Source organism: Anolis sagrei, chromosome 2, assembly GCF_037176765.1.
Source record: "Anolis sagrei isolate rAnoSag1 chromosome 2, rAnoSag1.mat, whole genome shotgun sequence".
In the NCBI taxonomy this organism is placed as follows: Eukaryota; Metazoa; Chordata; class Lepidosauria; order Squamata; family Dactyloidae; genus Anolis; species Anolis sagrei.
The window spans coordinates 54965379-54983733 of record NC_090022.1 but is presented as its reverse complement, the minus strand read 5'-3'; the positions used below and the strand labels follow the sequence as shown (position 1 = coordinate 54983733).

The following is an 18355-nucleotide window of genomic DNA, read 5'->3' as shown; positions in this document are numbered from 1 at the left end:
AACAGAGGCTGGATGGCCATCTATCGGGGGTGGTTAGAATGCGACTTTCCTACTTTTTGGCAGGGGGTTGGACTGGATAGCCCACAAGGTCTCATCCAACTCTATGATTCTATGAGGTGTTTTTGAGTTGGGGAAAGGAAACCTTAAGCCCCCCTTGAGCTAAGAGAACTGTTTCACAATTCATTGGCCTGAGTTTTCAGGCAACTCACTCCTTGCTTTGCTTCTGTGTTTATACAGTGGACATTCAGAAAATAATTTCACTATATTATTTCACGGGATTGTGGCGCAGCTGGCTGAGTGTCAGCTGCATTAAGATCACTCTGACCAAAAGGTCATGAGTTCGAAGCCAGCCCGGGCTGGAGTGGGTGTCCAGCCATTGTGTAGCCCGTTGTCGACCTTTGCAACCCGAAAGACAGTTGCATCTGTCAAGTAGGAAAATAAGGGACCACCTTGTGTGGGAGGCTAAATTTAACTAATTTATGAGGCCATAAAGAAAGAAGACTCCGGGGAATGCGGAATGCGGAAGAACTTCATCGGTGTCGTTGATGGACGATGAAAAGCAGCAGCTCCCCTGGCGGCCAGAAAAAAGTTAAATAGCCTTGGTGTATTTGTGTGTTAAATGTTGTTTGTCAAACTGGCATTGAATGTTTGCCATATATGTGTTGACTGTAATCCGCCCTGAGTCCCCTGCGGGGTGAGAAGGGCGGAATATAAGAACTGTAAATAAATAAATAATAAATATATCCCCATGGCCTCCAAGCACACATAATTCTGTACTACAAAAGGCATGTGAAATATGTTTCAAGGTAATAAAAAGGATATGAGTGGGATCCATATTTTCTTATATATGGCAAAAAATCTATTAACATCAAAAGATCTATTCGAAATTTGACTAGTTCTGAGCCAAGCCCTCTGTTGCTTGTAAATCTATATGCTTGTTTGTTTTTCTGGCAATCAGCTTGACAAGCTTGTTTTGGCTTAGAAATGTATGATCTTTGTTAAAATGGGAGACATGATTTACCTTTGTAATTTAAACATGGGTTTTCTCTTGTTGATTTAATCCAATTCTACCTGAGAGAAATAGATAGCCCCTTTCAGTAGTCTAAATTCAAATAATTGTGTTTTATTACATTTACATGTTTTACAAACAGAGGCGGGTTTCCTTACTGTGGTTACTATGGCAATGCAGAGCAAAACCCCTTTATAGATTTTGTTTTAAAATCCTTCCTAAGCCTACAATTAGCTTTTTCAAGTTTTTAAACAGATAACAACTGTTCTATTATGTTGCATGGGAGGTGGCAAGCCTTCATTACAGCATAATTGCAAAATATTTGCAGCTTGCAAGCACTTTGCATTCTGAGAGTTGACTTTTTATTAATTATATTGGTAGATACAATTATACATGGTTCTTTCCCTCTATTGCTGTCAGGAAAAAAAAGGATATTTGACAGGAAGCATATTATTCATGGAGCCCCCGTAGCACAGTGGGTTAAACCACTGAGTTGCTAAACTTGTTGACCAAATGGTCGCAGGTTAGAATGATCTGCGACTAAAATGATCAAGGGTCTGGAGAACAAGCCCTTTGAGGAGCGGCTTAAAGAGCTGGGCATGTTTAGAATGAAGAAGAGACGGCTGAGAGGAGATATGATAGCCATGTATAAGTATGTGAGAGGAAGTCATAGGGAGGAGGGAGCAAGCTTGTTTTCTGCTGCCCTGGAGACGAGGACGCTGGAGAAAGGAGATTCCATGAAAGGAGACTAGGACTTGGTGCAATGGCTTCAAACTACAAGAAAGGAGATTCCATCTGAACATGAGGAAGAACTTCCTGACTGTGAGAGCTGTTCATCAGTGGAACTCTCTGCCCCTGAGTGTGGTGGAGGCTCCTTCTTTGGAGGCTTTTAAACAGAGGCTGGATGGCCTTCTGTCGGGGGTGCTTTGAATGCGATTTTCCTGCTTCTTGGCGGGGGTTGGACTGGATGGCCCATGAGGTCTCTTCCAACTCTAGGATTCTATGATTCTAAACAAATGCCATGTCCCAACGAGGATGTATTGCTTTCCTTTCTCACGCTAAAATGTATGAAAACCGACCATTATGAAGCGACTCCAATGGGGAGAGTTTGTTGAGAGTCTCAAACTATCTGGCCAGCCTCAGCTTTGCGGCAAATGGATATGTAAACCGTATGATGCTTAAAAGAGGCGCAGCGGGCTGCCCAGAGCCATTGCCGCGCCACCGCTTCTGCGCGCCCTTCCGGGCAAATGTGGTCCTTCTTGGAGCATCCTTGACAGCGGCGGAGGGGTGAGAAAGACTACATCTCCCAGCGTGCCTCGCGGCCGGCTTCCAACACCGCGCCGCGCGATTGGGCGCTTCTTTAGCGGTGGCCAATCGGGGGAGGCTTTGTAGGCCGGTGGAGAAGAGCGTGGTGTCTTTGAGTTTGTGTGGACGGACTGGGCTTTTCTCCTCTTCTGCCTCTGCGGTGCCGGCGTGATGGGCGGCAGCGGGAGCAGCCAGGGCAGGAGGAAGGTCTCCTTCGAGCTGGACGAGGAGGACCGCGTGCGGGTCTTGCAGGGCATCCGGGTGAGTGAGGGAGGGAGAGGGCTTCCTTGCCTGCCTGCTGACCTGACGCCTTACCTGGGCCAACTTGGGCCCTCCAGGTGTTTAGGACTTCAACTCCCACCATTCCTCACAGCCTCAGGCCCTTTCCTTTCCCCCCTCAGCCGCTTAAGCTGAGGGGGGAAAGGAAAGGGCCCGAGGCTGTGAGGAATGGTGGGAGTTGAAGTCCCAAACACCTGGAGGGCCCAAGTTGGGCCAAGCTTCTCTACACTGTAGAATTAATGCAGTTCTGCACCACTTTAACTCCCAAGGTTCAATGCTGTGGAGCCCTGGGAGATGTAGTTTGGCAGGGTCTTTAGCCTCCCTTGCCAAAGCGTCCTGGTGCCTCGCCACACTTACTCACTCACTTAGACAATCCCTCATACCTTGAGGATGATGGTCCTCCAGATGTGGTGTCTTGGTTGTTGGGTCTGTAGGTGGCTGTGGAGCCCTATTCTTGATTCGCATCTTCTCCCGCAGTTTCGCCCTCCGTTCGTGCCGCTTCGAATTCCGCAGCACTGCTGGTCACAGCTGACCTCCAGTTAGAGCGCTCCAGGGCTTTCCAATTCTCGGTGTCTATGCCCCAGTTTTTAAGGTTGGCTTTAAGCCCTTCTTTACATTTCTTTCTCACCACTACAACTCCAGTGGTTCCATGCCATTGAGCCAAGGCAATTAAAGCGTCTAATCCAGGCATGACCACCTGCTGCAATGCACCCTGAGCCCTGCTACATGCACAATGGAGGACCTCCTTGCAGCAACACCAGAGGCACTCCAAGTCGCCAGATACTGGTCAAAGGACATTTAATCAACTATCAAGCTTGCAAACTTTGTGTTTTCTCTGTTTGTTTGTTTTGTTAAAAAATGTAATACAAATGTCTGGTTGCTCCTGATACGATAAATAAAATGGACAAATTTGGGCCCTCCAGGTGTTTTGGGCTTCAACTCCTGCAATTCCTGTTGAAAATGTCAACCTTCTTTAATCTTCCACTAGTAATTTGTTTTGTATATGATTTATTTATTTAGTACATTTCTATACTGCCCCTCTCTCAGCCTTCCGGTGACTCGAGGCGGTTTACAAAGCAAGAGTTCAATGCCTCCAAGGACACGATTACAATATACAATATAAAAACATTATATCAAACATTATAATAAAACATAATTCAATCGATAATCCTTAAAACAATGTCCAGTTCCGCCATATAGTTATTCCATTATTTTCAAATGCCAGCTCAAAAAGCCATGTCTTAAGATGCTTTCGGAATGATAGGAGCGAAAAAGCCGATCTAATCTTCCTAGGAAGGGCGTTCCATAGCCGTTCCATCCTGTGATAATGCGGCATGTCTCATTAACAAATGTGGATCAAGAATAGGGCTCCACAGCCACCTACGGACCCACCACCAAGACATCACATCTGGAGGACCATCATTCTCGACGTACGTGGGATCGCCTAAGTAAGTAAGTGTGGTGAGGTACCAGGACTCTTTGGCAAGAGAGGCTAAAAACCCTGCCAAACTACATCTCCCAGGGCTCCACAGCATTGAGCTTTGGGAGTTAAAGTGGTGCTGAACTGCATTAATTCTACCTGGGCCAATTTGGGCCTTCAAGGTGTTTTGGACTTCAGCTCCCATCATTCCTCACAGCCTCAGGCCCCTTCCTTTTGCTTACTGTATTGTGTGCGCGCGCATGTATATGTGTGTGTTTTGGTATGCAGCTTTCCCTTTACTCTATGTTCCTTGAAGTTGTGGGTGGGGCTGCAGGCCACATGATTGGATCAGGGACTACCCTAAGGTCAGATTCCATTTTAGAACATAGAGAGGCCATGAAACTTTGAACTGTTAAGAGCAAACTAATGTTGCTTTTGATTCTAAGAAAGATGCCCTGTGTTATCAGCACAGAGAAACCAATTCAAAACCTATCTGTATGTAACTGGATTACAATTGGATTACGTACCAGTATGTAACTGGTACAAGTTAATGTACCAGTATGCTGAATATATGAAGATTATAAGTAAACCAAATATGTTACTTTTGACAAAGTCTACTTTATTTTTGTCTCTTGAGAGCATGATATAGAAACAAGATGTTTCGTGGGAGAATAGATATTCTTGGGCACTGAAAAGAATACTTTTGAAGAACTGCTGTATTTTGTGCTTTGGCATATCTGTTTCAAACAGATCAGAGATAACCAGGTTATCAGTCCACTTGCATATGTACATGTGGTCATATACCATTGAAGAGAAGATTTTACTTAAATGAGGTTTGGGCTCTTTGGAAGATCATACTTTTACAAAAGGTTATGATTTTCAAATGGTTGTGATTACCATTTTTCTTCAAAAGGCTATGGAGATGCTGGTTTTCCAAAAGGTTATGATATCCAAAATATCATGCCTTTCCAAAAACCCCTAAGAGCCATAGGAATTGTGGGAGTTGGAGTCCAAAACTCCTGGAGGGCTAATACAACATCCTGCCACTCATACACACACTGCTTTAAACTGCCATAGCTCCATCCTACAGGATTTTAGGATTTGTTATTGTTTTGAGAATGGTCACCTAGAGAGTTCTAGTGCTACACAAAACTGCAAATCCTGGGATGCCATACAATGCAACTAGGCAGTAATTTGGGATTGTGTGGTTTAGGGATTACTTTGGCTGCAGGACACCTGCCTGTAGTGCTTGGATCCTCGTGTTTGATCAGAAGAATCCCTCAGCCCTCGTTTTCCTCAGTATTGTGTAGCATCTTCCTTCTGTGATCTACTTAACAATAAGGACTTAGGGCCTTCCGAATATGACAATTAGGACAATATATCTATAGGTCTTTAAAACTCCATAAGGCTTCCTTTGCCTGTTTCTTCTAAAAGAGCAGGAAGGCTTATGAAAGAGTTGCGTCTAAAGGTGAGTAGGAGCATAGTTTTCCTAATAAGGTTTATTAATTTAAAAAAGGAGGAAGATTTATACAATCTGAAGAGAAACCAGACTTCGGAAATAATAATAATAATAATAATAATAATAATAATAATATACTTTGGAACTGGCCACATGGGTGTCTGATGTGGCAATGTACACAAACTTTGTTTCATGCAACAAAATTACTAAAAAAACTGTACCTTTAGCAGCAAGTCAGGATGTTTAGAGTGATTTCTCAATCAACGTAGCTTTGCAATAATTTTATAAAGCAATCTTTCTTTTTAACATCCTGATATTTCCTGTGTGGAATATCATCTAAGTAAAATCTTGTTGGGTATGTTAAATAGGGAGCTGGACTGTAACTACACTACCATATAATGCTGTTTGAATGGCATTGGTCTACATTATATGGGTCTACACTGACAATAGAATGCAGTTTGGACTGACTGTATGGCAGTATATATCCAACCTCTGTTAATCCTGGATTGCAACAAACCCCGAAGTGTGTTTGCTTTGCTAATAGAAATTTAGCCTGAACCACTTGTACAGAATGACAAGCTTCAAACTGTAAAATGCTGATTATTGCAAGGGCTGCCAGTTCAAATGTTGAAGTACATGAAAAACCTTTTGTTCAGATTCAAGTAATGCTATGTATATTGGAGTTAATTGATTAGAATCTCCCCCCAGCACTAAAAGAATGAGAAAAAGACCTAGTCAATTCCCAGCAGACAGTATGTGAGTTGGAGGTGAAAATGTAGATTATTTTAGCTATTTTCATGCTGCAAGCACTTCTGCCATGAGAGCTGATCAATGTGGTAGTTTAAGTCAGAGATAAAACAACAAATGAGGAGAACAGAGGGAAGAGGGGAGGAAGCAGTGACAGAGCTTCTTGAAAGAGCTGGTTCTTTTGTTTGTTTGTTAAATACTAACATTAATATTTTATGTAGGTTTTCAACATACAAGGCGATTTGGACTCCCAAACACCTGAATGCAGGGATAGCATAGTCTCAGAAATGGATGGGCCAATCTGTGGGATTCCTCACATCTTTAAGTGCTGGCTTTGGCTTATAAAGCCCTAAACAGTTCTGGCCCAACGTACCTGTCTGAACGTGTCTCCCCTTAAAACCATCGAGGACTCTAAGATCATCTGGGGAGGCCCTGCTCTCGGTCCCGCCTTTGTCTCAAGTACGTTTGGCGGGGAGAGACAGGGCCTTCTTAGTGGTGGCCCCTCGGCTATGGAACACCCTCCCTAGGAAGATTAGATCTGTTCCCTCCCTCTTAACATTTCGGAGGTAAGTTAAAACATGGCTGTTCGAGCAAGCGTTTACAAATGCAGAGTAGCTAATATAGGAAATCGAACTATTTGCCAATGGAACTGGACGATGCTTGATAACAACGGGACGCTAATGATGTTGTTTTTATTGCTTTTGTGGTGTTTTATATTGTTTAATGTTTTAATCTGTATTATGTTTTTATATGTATTCATTTGTTGGAAACCACCTTGAGTCACCGATTGGCTGAGAAAGGCGGTATACAAATACAGCAAATAAATAAATAATTAAATAAATGAGGGACCACAAACAAGAAGAATGCAATTTTTCTGCTTCTTGGCAGGAGGTTGGACTGGATGGCCCATGAGGTCTCTTCCAACTCTATAATTCTAAGAGCAGTACAAACTTTTCACTGAAAACTAACCATATGCACATGAGAATTGGGGAAAAAAACCAGAAAACCAGATAGTGTCTAAAACAACACATAAAATAAACACACAATACAAGATAAAGCCAATAGCATATAAAACAAAGTTTAAGCTTAAAACAGCGCTCAATAACCGTACCTCGCGAAGGCGGATCTGGCTGGAGTGGTCCATGCCTTGGTCACCTCCAGATTGGACTATTGCAATGCTGCCCTTGAAGACGGCTCGAAAGTTCCAACTGGTCCAACGATCAGCAGCCAGGATGCTAACGGGGGCCCCTTACAGAGAGAGGTCAACCCTCCTGTTCAAGGAGCTCCACTGGCTGCCGTTTATATTCCAAGCCCAATTTAAGGTGCAGGTGCTTACCTACAAAGCCCTGAACGGTTTGGGACCAGCCTACCTGCATGACCGCATTTCCATCTACGAACCCACATGTTCACTTCGGTCATCTGGAGAGGCCATGCTCGTGATCCCACCGGCGTCGCAAGTGCGCTTGGTGGGGACGCGGGACAGGGCCTTTTCCGTGGTGGCCCCCGACTCTGGAACACCCTCCCCAAAGACCTTAGACAGGCCCCTACATTGGCTGTCTTCAGAAAGAACTTGAAGACCTGACTTTTCCGATTCGCCTTCCCAGATTAGGAAATTTCCACTACCAAGTTCCATAAGCACTTTATAAGAACCAATGATTGCTGCACATCGCACTTGCCCTAGAAGCCCTTTACACACCTCCTGTCACATCAGCACTTTTAATCTTTGTACCCATTCTCTGGCCCGGCCCAGTTTTATTGTGTTTTAGTGTATTGTGCCTGTTGTTTATTTTGCTTTATTCTGTTCTTAATTGTTTGATTTGCTTAGATTGTATTGTTATGTTGTGTGTTGAGGCCTCGGCCTGTGTAAGCCGCATCGAATCCTTCGGGGGATGCTAGCGGGGTACAAATAAAGTTTAATAATATTAATAATAATGATGAGAACTGTCATAAAACAGCCAACTACAAGAACATTTATTTCTTTATTTACCACACTTATAACCCCCCCCATTCCCCCCCGCAAGAGGACTCAGAGCGGCTTTACAAAGGCAACAATTCAATGCCACACATATACATATTGATAAATAAACAATGCATTAAAATCCAAGCCAATTATAAACATCAGCATCATTAAAGGTGTGGCAAGCTAAACTTTATTGTGTCCGTTGTTACTTTTTAGTGTGGTTCTCATTGTTTTGACATTGACAATAAGTTGTTGCATCTTTCAGTTTCTCAGAAACGCAGTAGCTATGTTATGATTTCTTGATGTCAAAAAGAGAAGTTAGGAGTTCATCCATATTGTGAGGTATAGAAAGTATAATTTCACTAACCTTTCCTCCCTTGCCTTTTACAATTTGTGTTAGCTTTCTGAAGATGTAGTGAACAGGATGAAACAATCGTGCCAAACTAAAAAGGATCAACGAGCACCACCGGTCCCTCCGTCTCCCATATCGCAACCTGCAGAAGCGAAGTCTAAGGCGCCAACAGGTATTTAATGCCTTTATTACTCAGAACTAGATTTTAATAGCATCCATGTGAATGACAAATGTCTAGCAGCCCTATTTTTGGTGTATTCAATTGAGAAATCAGTTGCTTTACTACATGCTTCTTCCATTAGGATGACTACAGAGATTATTTATTTATTTAGCAGTTCCTAAGTATGTTACCTCTATACATTTTTAAAAGAGATAAAATATTTGTTATATGCCCCCAAGTTTTACCCTTAGCTTTTGCATGGTCAAAGCAAAATCCATAGTTTTGGCTGCAAATACCACCCACAACTTACTTACTTACTAAGGTGATCCCTCGTAGCCTGAGGATGATGGTCCTCCAAGTGTAGTATCCTGGCGGTGGGTCCGTAGGTGACTGTGGAGCCCTATTCTTGATCTGCATCTTCTCCCACAGTGAGGGCATCGGTTTCCAGGTGGAAGTCAGTCTTGGTCGGGGTTGGCTTGATGCGCCTTCCTCTTGGCACATTTCTCTCTTTTGCCCTCCATTTGTGCCTCTTCAAATTCTGCAGCACTGCTGGTCACAGCTGACCTCCAACAAGAGTGCTCAAGGGCCAGGGCTTCCCAGTTCTCAGTGTCTATGCCAAAGTTTTAAAGGTTGGCTTTGAGCCCATTTTTAAATCTTTTTTCCTGTCCTCCAACATTTTAAACTGTATTCTGCCTGGGCTTGGGCCCCATGTAAGCCACCCCAAGTCCCTTCGGGGAGATGGAGGCGGGGTAAAAAATAAAGTTCTTCTTTTTTAACATTCCGTTCGGAATAGAGCAACTGCTTTGGGAGACGGTGGTTGGGCATCCGGACAACTTGGCCAGTCCAGTGGAGTTGATAGCAGAGGACCATTGCTTCAATGCTTGTGGTCTTTGCTTCTTCCAGCATGCTGACATTTGTCCGCTTGTCTTCCCAAGAGATTTGCAGGACTTTTCGGAGGCAGCGCTGATGGAATCGTTCCAGGAGTTGCATGTGACGTCTGTAGACTGTCCACGTCTCGCAGGCGTATAGCAGGGTTGGGAGAACAATAGCTTTATAAACAAGCACCTTGGTATCCCTACGGATGTCCCGGTCCTCAAACACTCTCTGCTTCATTCGGAAAAATGTTGCACTTTCAAAGCTCAGGCGGTGTTGAATTTCATTGTCAATGTTGACTTTTGTGGAGAGGTGGCTGCCAAGGTAGTGGAAATGGTCAACATTTTCTAATGTTACACCATTAAGTTGTATTTCTGGCATTGGAAAGGGATTGGCTGGTGACTGCTGGAAGAGGACTTTGGTTTTCTTGAATATATAGTCTTTTTAGTTAGCTATGGGAACACACAACCTTTCAGGCAAGTGAGTTGATTTTGAATGTGTGCTATGGGTAAACAAATGGCGGTCCATCTCTAAAACATTTGCCATCACTACTCTAGAACCTCCAGAACAGTTCTATGGTCAAAATTCTCTAGTCATATTGAATCTAGAGTTTTCTAGAGAGAATTCCTCTCTAGGAATATCTAGGTCCTCCAGTGCAATTCTCTGGTTCGCTTCCAGCAGACGTTGACTGTAGAGAAATTCCTAGAGAAGTGTTCTTTCAGGTAAGAAATTAACTATTTCTTGGCTTGAGGTTTTTCACTTTCATGGGAGGGGTGGTCCTGTGCCCCTAACCCCAGCAAATGTGGAGGGATGACTTTATACGTTTTTTTAAAAGTCTTATGGAGGAGGATGGGGTTGAATGCAGGTCCCACACTGAAGACTATTGATGTATTGTTGTATTGATGTATTGATGTATTGATGTATTGTTGTATTGTTGTATTGTGTGGGCTTCGGCCCGTTGTAAGCCGCATCGAATCCCTTGGGAGATGCTAGCGGGGTACAAATAAAGTAATAATAATAATAATAATAATAATAATAATAATAATCTTTGTTGTCTCCTCTGTGTATGTTCAGAAGACTATTATAATGTTCTATGCAGCATTTAGGGAAAGCAGCTGTAACAGACGGAAACACTATTTATGACTAGTGTCATTTTAGAAGAATGGAGGTGAACTGCCTGCTTCTTGGTGCGTGGGGATTGCACGAGGAGCATCTTGTGTAGTCCTGGGTATTCAAAAGTTCACAAACCAGTTCCAGATGTTACCAGGGAGAAAGAAGTGAAAGAATTCTGATGGAGCTCAGCTGTTTCATTCTCTGCTTAATGGCTTGTTGCAAAGGCTGGTCTCTTGTGAGTGGTTTGCTTACCTAAGTCAGCTGGTTTTTGATTTCCATTATAGTGCCCAAACGTGCATTCTTGGCTCATCTGTCAGTTGTCCCTCCAGGATCCTTAATCTTGTTGTTTTACAGGATCCAGAGTGATTTGTGGTTTAGTGAACCAGCTCATTATTGCCAGAAACGTATGCTCCATACTAAATAAAATATAGTTTAAAATGGGTGAATAGGTATTTCTTTTTAAAATGTACTGGTGGAGTTTCCAAAGTTTCTACCTGTCTCTTTGCTTTGATTCTACATAACTCCTACTTGCCTTGTGGAGAATTTCACAGGAGCAATTTATTCAGCCATGGTGTTAGGTTTTACCTACTTTTCTTAATATCGTGTTTTAAAGTAAGATTTTCTCTTAATACGTACAGGATTACCTTTTAATTTAGTTCCACCAGTTCCTAAATTCTTGCTTTTCTATCTTATGTTCTCATGAATGAGATTAATTATATGCCCTATATTTTCACAAATTAAAAAGATGTGCAGCTCAGGCTTCCACAGTGATGATTTTCTCCCCCTTTCTCCAGGAATTTGTCCACCTACACCAGACAATTTGGGTCGAAAGCCATCTGAGGCAGAGGAGGAACTGTACAAGAGGTGAGATATTCTTGTATCATTTAGATCAGTGGTGTCAAACTCATTGAGGGCCAGATCATCCTTATGGCTGCTTTCAAAGTGCCATTGGATTCATGGACAGAGAACGTGTGGATACAGAGAATGTTTGGATACAGGCCAACTATAATTTTCATAGAATCATAGAGCTGGAAGGTACCACAGTGGCTATCTAATCCTACCCCTTGCCATGCAGGAAAAGCACAATAAAAGAATCCCTAACAGATGGCTATTCAGCCTCTGTTTAAAAGTTTCCAAGGAAGGAGATTTCACCACACCTTGAGGCAGAGAGTTCCACTGTTGAACAGTTCATAGGTCAGGAAGTTCTTCCTAATGTTCAAGTGGGATCTGATTTCCTGTAATTTGAACCCATTGCTCTGAGTCCTGGTTTCAAGGGCAGCAGAAAACATGTCTGCTCCCTTTTCGTATGACACTCTTTCACATATTTATACATGGCTATCATGTCTCCTTTCAACCTTCTCTTCTGTAGGCTAAACATACTCAGTTATTTAAGACACTCTTCATAGGACATGGTCTCAAGGACTTTGATCATTTCAGTTGCTCTCCTTTGGACACCTTCCAGCTTGTCAATATCTCTTTTGAACTGTGGTGCCCAGAATTGGACACAGTATTCCAGGTTTATTTATTTATTTCATGTCAAAAGCATTGCGCAAAATAGTTTATCTAAAACTGTTAAAATACAGGGATGACAGACCACTAGATAGTTTTAGACCAAAAACTGCCAACAACGACTGCATTGCCATGTTCAACTTGTTGTCCATGAAGACTCCAAGATTTTTCTCACATGGACTGTTGTCAAGCCAGGCATCACCCATCCTGTATCTTATTTATTTATTTATTTGCTTCATTTATATACCGCTCTTCTCAGCCCTCAGGCGACTCTTTGCATTTCATTTTTCCTAAGTGGAGTATCTTACATTTATCCTTGTTGAAATTCATTTTGTTAGTTTTGGCCCAGCTCTCTAATCTGTTAAGGCCATTTTGAATTCTGATCCTGTCCTTTGAAATATTAGCTATCCCTCCTAATTTGGTTTCATCTACAAAGTTGATAATTACACCCTCTAAGCCAGGGGTCCTCAAACTTTTTAAACAGAGGACCAGGTCACAGTCCCTCAAACTGTTGAAGGGCCAGATTATAATTTGAAAAAAAAAAGCATAAATGAAGTCCTATGCACACTGCACATATCTTATTTGTAGTGAAAAAAACCACTTAAAACAATACAATAATTAAAATGAAGAACAATTTTAACAAATATAAATTTATTAGTATTTCAATAGGAAGTGTGGGTCTGCTTTTGGCTGATGAGATAGGATTGTTGTTGTTGTTGTGTGCTTTCAAGTCGTTACAGACAGGTTGACCCTAAGCGAGGGCCGGGTAAATGACCTTGAAGGGCCGCATTTAGCCCCCGGGCCTTAGTTTGAGGACCTCTGCTCTAAACCTTCATCCAAGTCATTAATAAAGATGTTGGACCGAACTGGACCCAGGACCAAATCCTGCGGCACTCCATTCATCATTTCTGTCTATGATGAAGAGGAACCATTGGTGAGCACCCTTTGGGTTCAGTTGCTTACCAATTACAGAACCACCTAATAGTAGTATTGCCTAGCCCACATTTGACTAGTTTTCTTGCAAGAAGGTTATTTCTGTCCATGGAACCACACTCAGTATTTCCTTAAATTTCCTGAAGCTGGCTTTCCTAAATGCGGGTTTGACTTCTCTTAGTTTCACCCTTCCTTTGTATCACAAACTCTAGGAGCACATGGTCACTCCCACTTAAGGATCCCACCACTTCCATTCTATTGACCAGATTCTCACTGTTGGTTAGAATCAGATTCAGAATAGCTGAACCCCATGTAGCCTCTTCTACCTTCTGGTCAATAAAATTGTCCTCAAGACAAATGAGGAATTTGTTGGACTTCGTACTATTTGCAAAGTTTGTTTTCCAACAAATATAGTAGTTGAAGCCCCCGGTTACTACTATGTTTCTTCTTTCTGCATGTCTGGTCATTTTATTTCATAGCAGTCGTTGCTCTTTAGGTTTTACTTTTGGTTTAACATCCTCAGATGTTATTGAATGACAACTCCCATCCCTTTTGATTATCCACCATGCAGACTGGGGAAAATGAGAACTCCAACCCAGCAACTCCAACTCCAACTTCTGGCTCTGAAGTTGAGGAAAGGTTAAAAGATATTTTAAAGTCGAACAGCATATCCACTAGCCTTGTACAGGCAGTTCCCGAGTTACAAACATCCAACTTATATCTGACTCCTAGTTACAAACAGGGGTGAGACAACAGTAAGTAAGAGGAAAACCAACCCTAGGAAGTAAGGTTCACTCCTGTGAGAAACACAATGGCTTTATCACCAAACCTTGTTTCTAGGAAAATCCCAAAATTTCAAAATCCAATTGTCACAGGGACAGAAAGTGAAGTGAAATCTTTTGAATAAGGGCATAAACAGCAAAAAAAAGTTATGGGGATGTTAACCCTTCCCTATGCTATCCAAAACGAAAAAAATATGAATTTTGGTTAGAGTTATACTTAGAAAATTTACCTGTTGTGACTTACATACAAATCCAAATTGAGAACAAACCTACAGAACTTATCTTGTTCATCAACAGGGGATTTCCCGTATCTAAATTCAGACCCTCCTATCCTAATTAAAGAGAACAAACTGCAGCCTCCTAGATGTTACTGTATAACAACTTTCATCAGTTCCAGTCATGATATCTAATGATGAGGAATACAGGAGTTATAGTCCAGCATCTGGGAGGACCACATAAAATGGCATGGAAGGCTGAATTTGGCTTGCAGGCCTTGACTTTGACATCTGTGATATAGATTGTTTTGATTTTGGCATTAGACATATTATGTCAAATATAAAAAGCACAGTGGACTAAGATCTGTTGCTGTAAAATGGTTGCTATGAAGTGCATGTTCTCTGTTGCCTTTAGGACAATGACATTATTTCCCAGACATTATGAACTACCTGAGCACTGATGTGATCTACAAAATGGCTTAATAAATCTTTTATTCCCTTACCTGGGAGATAATTGATATCTGGACATGAGAACCATCATCAAGATCGAACTGGCCACTTACTGATTAGATTTCTTGTTGCAGAATTAACATTAAAACCTGTTGTACTTCAGGAAATGCAATACTGAGTTGATAAGAGTGCCAGATTTAAGGTTGGATCTCTGCTTGCTGTGATTCCAATATGGCCAAGGGAACTGCATCTTAATTTTAATCAGTGATTGTTGATCCCCTTCTTTGCCTCACAGGTATGAACAGGAGCAGGCCATGGTCCAAGAGGAGCTGCTTCGACTGGCCAAAAGGGAGCGGGAGGCAGCCACTGAGAGTCTAAATGTAACTCTTCAGCGGGAGAGGATTAACACCAATGAAGAGAAGCAGAAAACAGCTCAGATTGTGAGTATCATAACACTCAGTAACACTGCATTGTCCTCTTCTTTTTCCTGCATTACCTTTCTTGTGGTCAGATTTGTTAAAAAAAAACTTACTCGAATGAATGTATTAAAATACTGGTTTTCCTTGTCCTCTGTCTCATTCTGTTGCAGCCTATTGTTTGTGTCAGTGATGGCTCACCATTTCCATTTCTTGTTTTGCTATGGAACTGGGAGACTGGTCTAGAGTGGCAAATGAGATGTATGTTCAGTTATTCCAATGGAAAAACTTAACGTTTATCATAACTGGTCTTGTAAATTGGGCTCTGTTTTAAAAGTATACAAGAAAGACATAAAATGGATCACATGCTAAGCGTAATCTTTCCTGCTACCTCTTTTTGTGTGTTTGTGTATATGTTCATGTGTTAGAAGTTGAAGCTAACTACCATGGCAGTCTAGAGTGAAATTTCTTTCTGACATATGGCTGATCTGTGTGTGCTTTATTTCCTAAATACAACCACTACAAGGCAAATAATTTTCTTTTCATTTTTCCTCATGGTGTTACAGTGCAGGAGGCTACAACTGTTTGATAAGTTTATTATTAAGTTTTCACATTGCTTTTCTCTGTGGAAGAAGTGAATTTTAAAAGCATCTAAGAAATGACCTATGAATATATCACCTATATGATGTGATCCTTTCTTCAAATGGAAAGAGCAGTGACAAAATAGCAGTCAAGATTAATAATTGCTAGAAATTGCATAATCAGTTGATGTCCTGATTGAAGGAACCTAGCACCTTCTACTTACATGTGCTCAGTTTCACAAAACAGAATCCTAGGTATAGGATTATTCTGGAATAGGTTGCTGAGTTGTTATACATTTATCTTAAATGCATACTTTCTTTTTTTTTAGATAACTGTGATCTATATCTTTTTCTAATACTTTTTAACACACAATTTTGATATATAAAACAGATTTCAGAAAAATTAACCAAAGATTAATACAATACATTACAAGAAATGTATTTTGTGATACATGATACATCTAACAAAATCACTACACTAAACTAGAACTAAATTTCTGTTACATACATGTACAGGATAATTCAAATGGTGTTCACCTTTTCAAATAGTATTTATATTTATTAAAAAATCATAATTTTTCTCCATAAAAGTATTCTTAATTGACCATTTAAAATACACATCTCTGTACAAATGATCAAAACCTAATAATGGTATCACTCTCTAAGGATATCTCAAAGAAGTCAATGTATCATTAACAGCATTTTTTTTTAAAAAAAAAGAATATCCCATTTTCTCATACAGGAAGAAATGCCTTTTATTATAACATTTCCACCTGCAGATTGTTATCAGTACATTTATTAATTACTAGCTTGGGGACCTGGTGGTGCCCAAGATATTTGAAAAAGGCATTGTTTGTTTTGGGGTGTTAGGTAATATCAGTTTGGTAATTTGTAACTCTAATTCTTAGAAAAAAGTCAGTCTTTCCAGTTGTTTTTCATGAATGCCCCCATTAGAAAATGCATAAGGATGTGGTTAAAGTGCAATTCCCAATAGTATGGGTCATTCACCTCAACCCCCTCCAGTATTCAAACTTGGCCATGTTGGATCTGTTTGCCAAGTTTGGTCCAGATTCATCGCTGGCTAGGTGCAGTGTTTTCTGGATAAGGGTGAACTACAACTTCCAAAATCAAGGTCAATTCCCACAAACCCCTGCAGTATGTTCAGTTGGTCATGGGGCTTCTCTGTGCCAAGTTTGGTCCCAGTCAATTGTCAGTGGGGGTCACAGTTTCTTTGGATGCAGGTGACCTATAGCTCCCATCAAAGTCAATTTCCCCCAAATGTTTCCAGTATGTTCTGTTGGTCATGTGGAGTCTGTGTGCCAAGTTTGGTCCAGGGCCATCATTTGTGGGGGGCTGTAATAGTTTGTGGGAGGCGAATCGGTGATGGTACTGCAAATACCATTGTCCGTGGTCCATCCTCCCCCAAATTGCACCAGGAAGTATAGTGGGCCATGGGGGGGGGGGGGAGGTCTCTGTGTCTCATTTGGTCCAAGACTGTCATTCGTGGGGGTCGCAGTATTCTCTGGAAGTGAGTGAAGGTACTGTACTGCAAATCCCATCATTTGTGGCAAGTTTGGTCCAGATCCATTGTTGGTTGGGTCCATAATGCTCTCTGAGTGTGGGTGAATTATAACTCCTTTAAATCATGGTGAATTCTTCTCAAATCTCTTGTCATTTGTAAGGAAAGTGATTGGAGGTTAAAATTCGGTACATAGCTGCAACCAAAGAAAATTGTATGAAACTTGTATTCGAGGCATTATTAGGACGAATGTGATAGGAATTGAAAATGTTTACTAGAATGCTGTATTGCAGCCCCTTTGGAGCAGGGAAGCAGCATTCTCTTTGGATAGCACCATATATATGGATAGTCTGCATTAGTAATGACAAAGGGGCAATGAAATCTTCATTCAGATGCTAGTTATGTCAGGGTATGGATCTTGTATTTCCGTGATATTTAAATTAACTAATTCATCTCCCAGAAAATCCAGAGGGTCTGCATGTGTGTTTCAAACAAGATATTCAACGGTTACAAAATGAAAAGCCCCTTGCTTGCCTGTGTTGGAAAGTATAACTTAATCTGTATTAACTAGAGCATTAACTGTAATCCAGAAGAACTAATGGATTTAACAATTCTCCAATGTGAGGACTACAAATCAAATAGGTTTTAGCCTCACTTAGAAAAAAAGGGTCTTAATCCTTATTAAAAAGAGCCCACAAATACTTTATTGTATTGGGGCACTATTAAGAAAGTGACATGGAAATTAATGAGCACTGGGGCATACATTATTCACACAAACTAATGCTAATGTTATTCAAACACTCTAGTCATACATTTGGTTTATAGTAGTGTCTGGGCATTGGTAATGCCTTTTTTTAGAAATAGCTTCTCAGGTTCTTGGAAGTTTTATGTATATAACATCCATGGTAGTTAATGAAGCAGATTATTAGCAGTTCACAGTTTATTTTGTAGAATTATCAATAGGAATGAGGAATAATAATGGTAATGGGATGCTTTGAGATGTATATTTCTACATACCAGGAGGTTGGACTGGATGGCCTTTGTGAACACTTTGAACTGTGATGCTCTCTGTATGGGCCCATATCCTCCTGAGGGTCCATACAACCTTACAGATGTGTTTTTTTTTTTTTTTGGTTTTCAAATAGAGATTCAAATATTTCAGTGGGAGATAGTCCATAGGGCATTTTGCCATGTTCTAGGGCTCCATCCCTGCATTTAAAAATTCTACAGGCCTTTTCCTAGATTAGAATCTTTCCAGAAGTTGAGAGTGGTG

At 41.2% G+C, this 18355-nt stretch overlaps 1 protein-coding gene across 3 annotated transcripts in view; it reads left to right on the top strand.

The window, feature by feature from the left end:
• Positions 1 to 2385: 2385 nt before the first annotated feature.
• The window catches only part of CHCHD6 (coiled-coil-helix-coiled-coil-helix domain containing 6), a 238841-nt gene continuing 222871 nt past the window's right edge, over positions 2386 to 18355 (top strand). For 2 of the 3 annotated variants that reach the window (XM_060766196.2, XM_060766195.2), the window contains exons 1-4: positions 2387 to 2575; positions 8580 to 8703; positions 11472 to 11541; positions 14862 to 15006. In XM_060766196.2, the coding sequence (XP_060622179.2) occupies positions 2486 to 2575; positions 8580 to 8703; positions 11472 to 11541; positions 14862 to 15006 (429 nt within the window). In that variant the 5' untranslated portion in view covers positions 2387 to 2485. Of the gene's footprint in view, positions 2576 to 8579; positions 8704 to 11471; positions 11542 to 14861; positions 15007 to 18355 lie in introns of all 3 variants that reach the window. The other variant, XM_060766197.2, reaches the window with a different exon arrangement.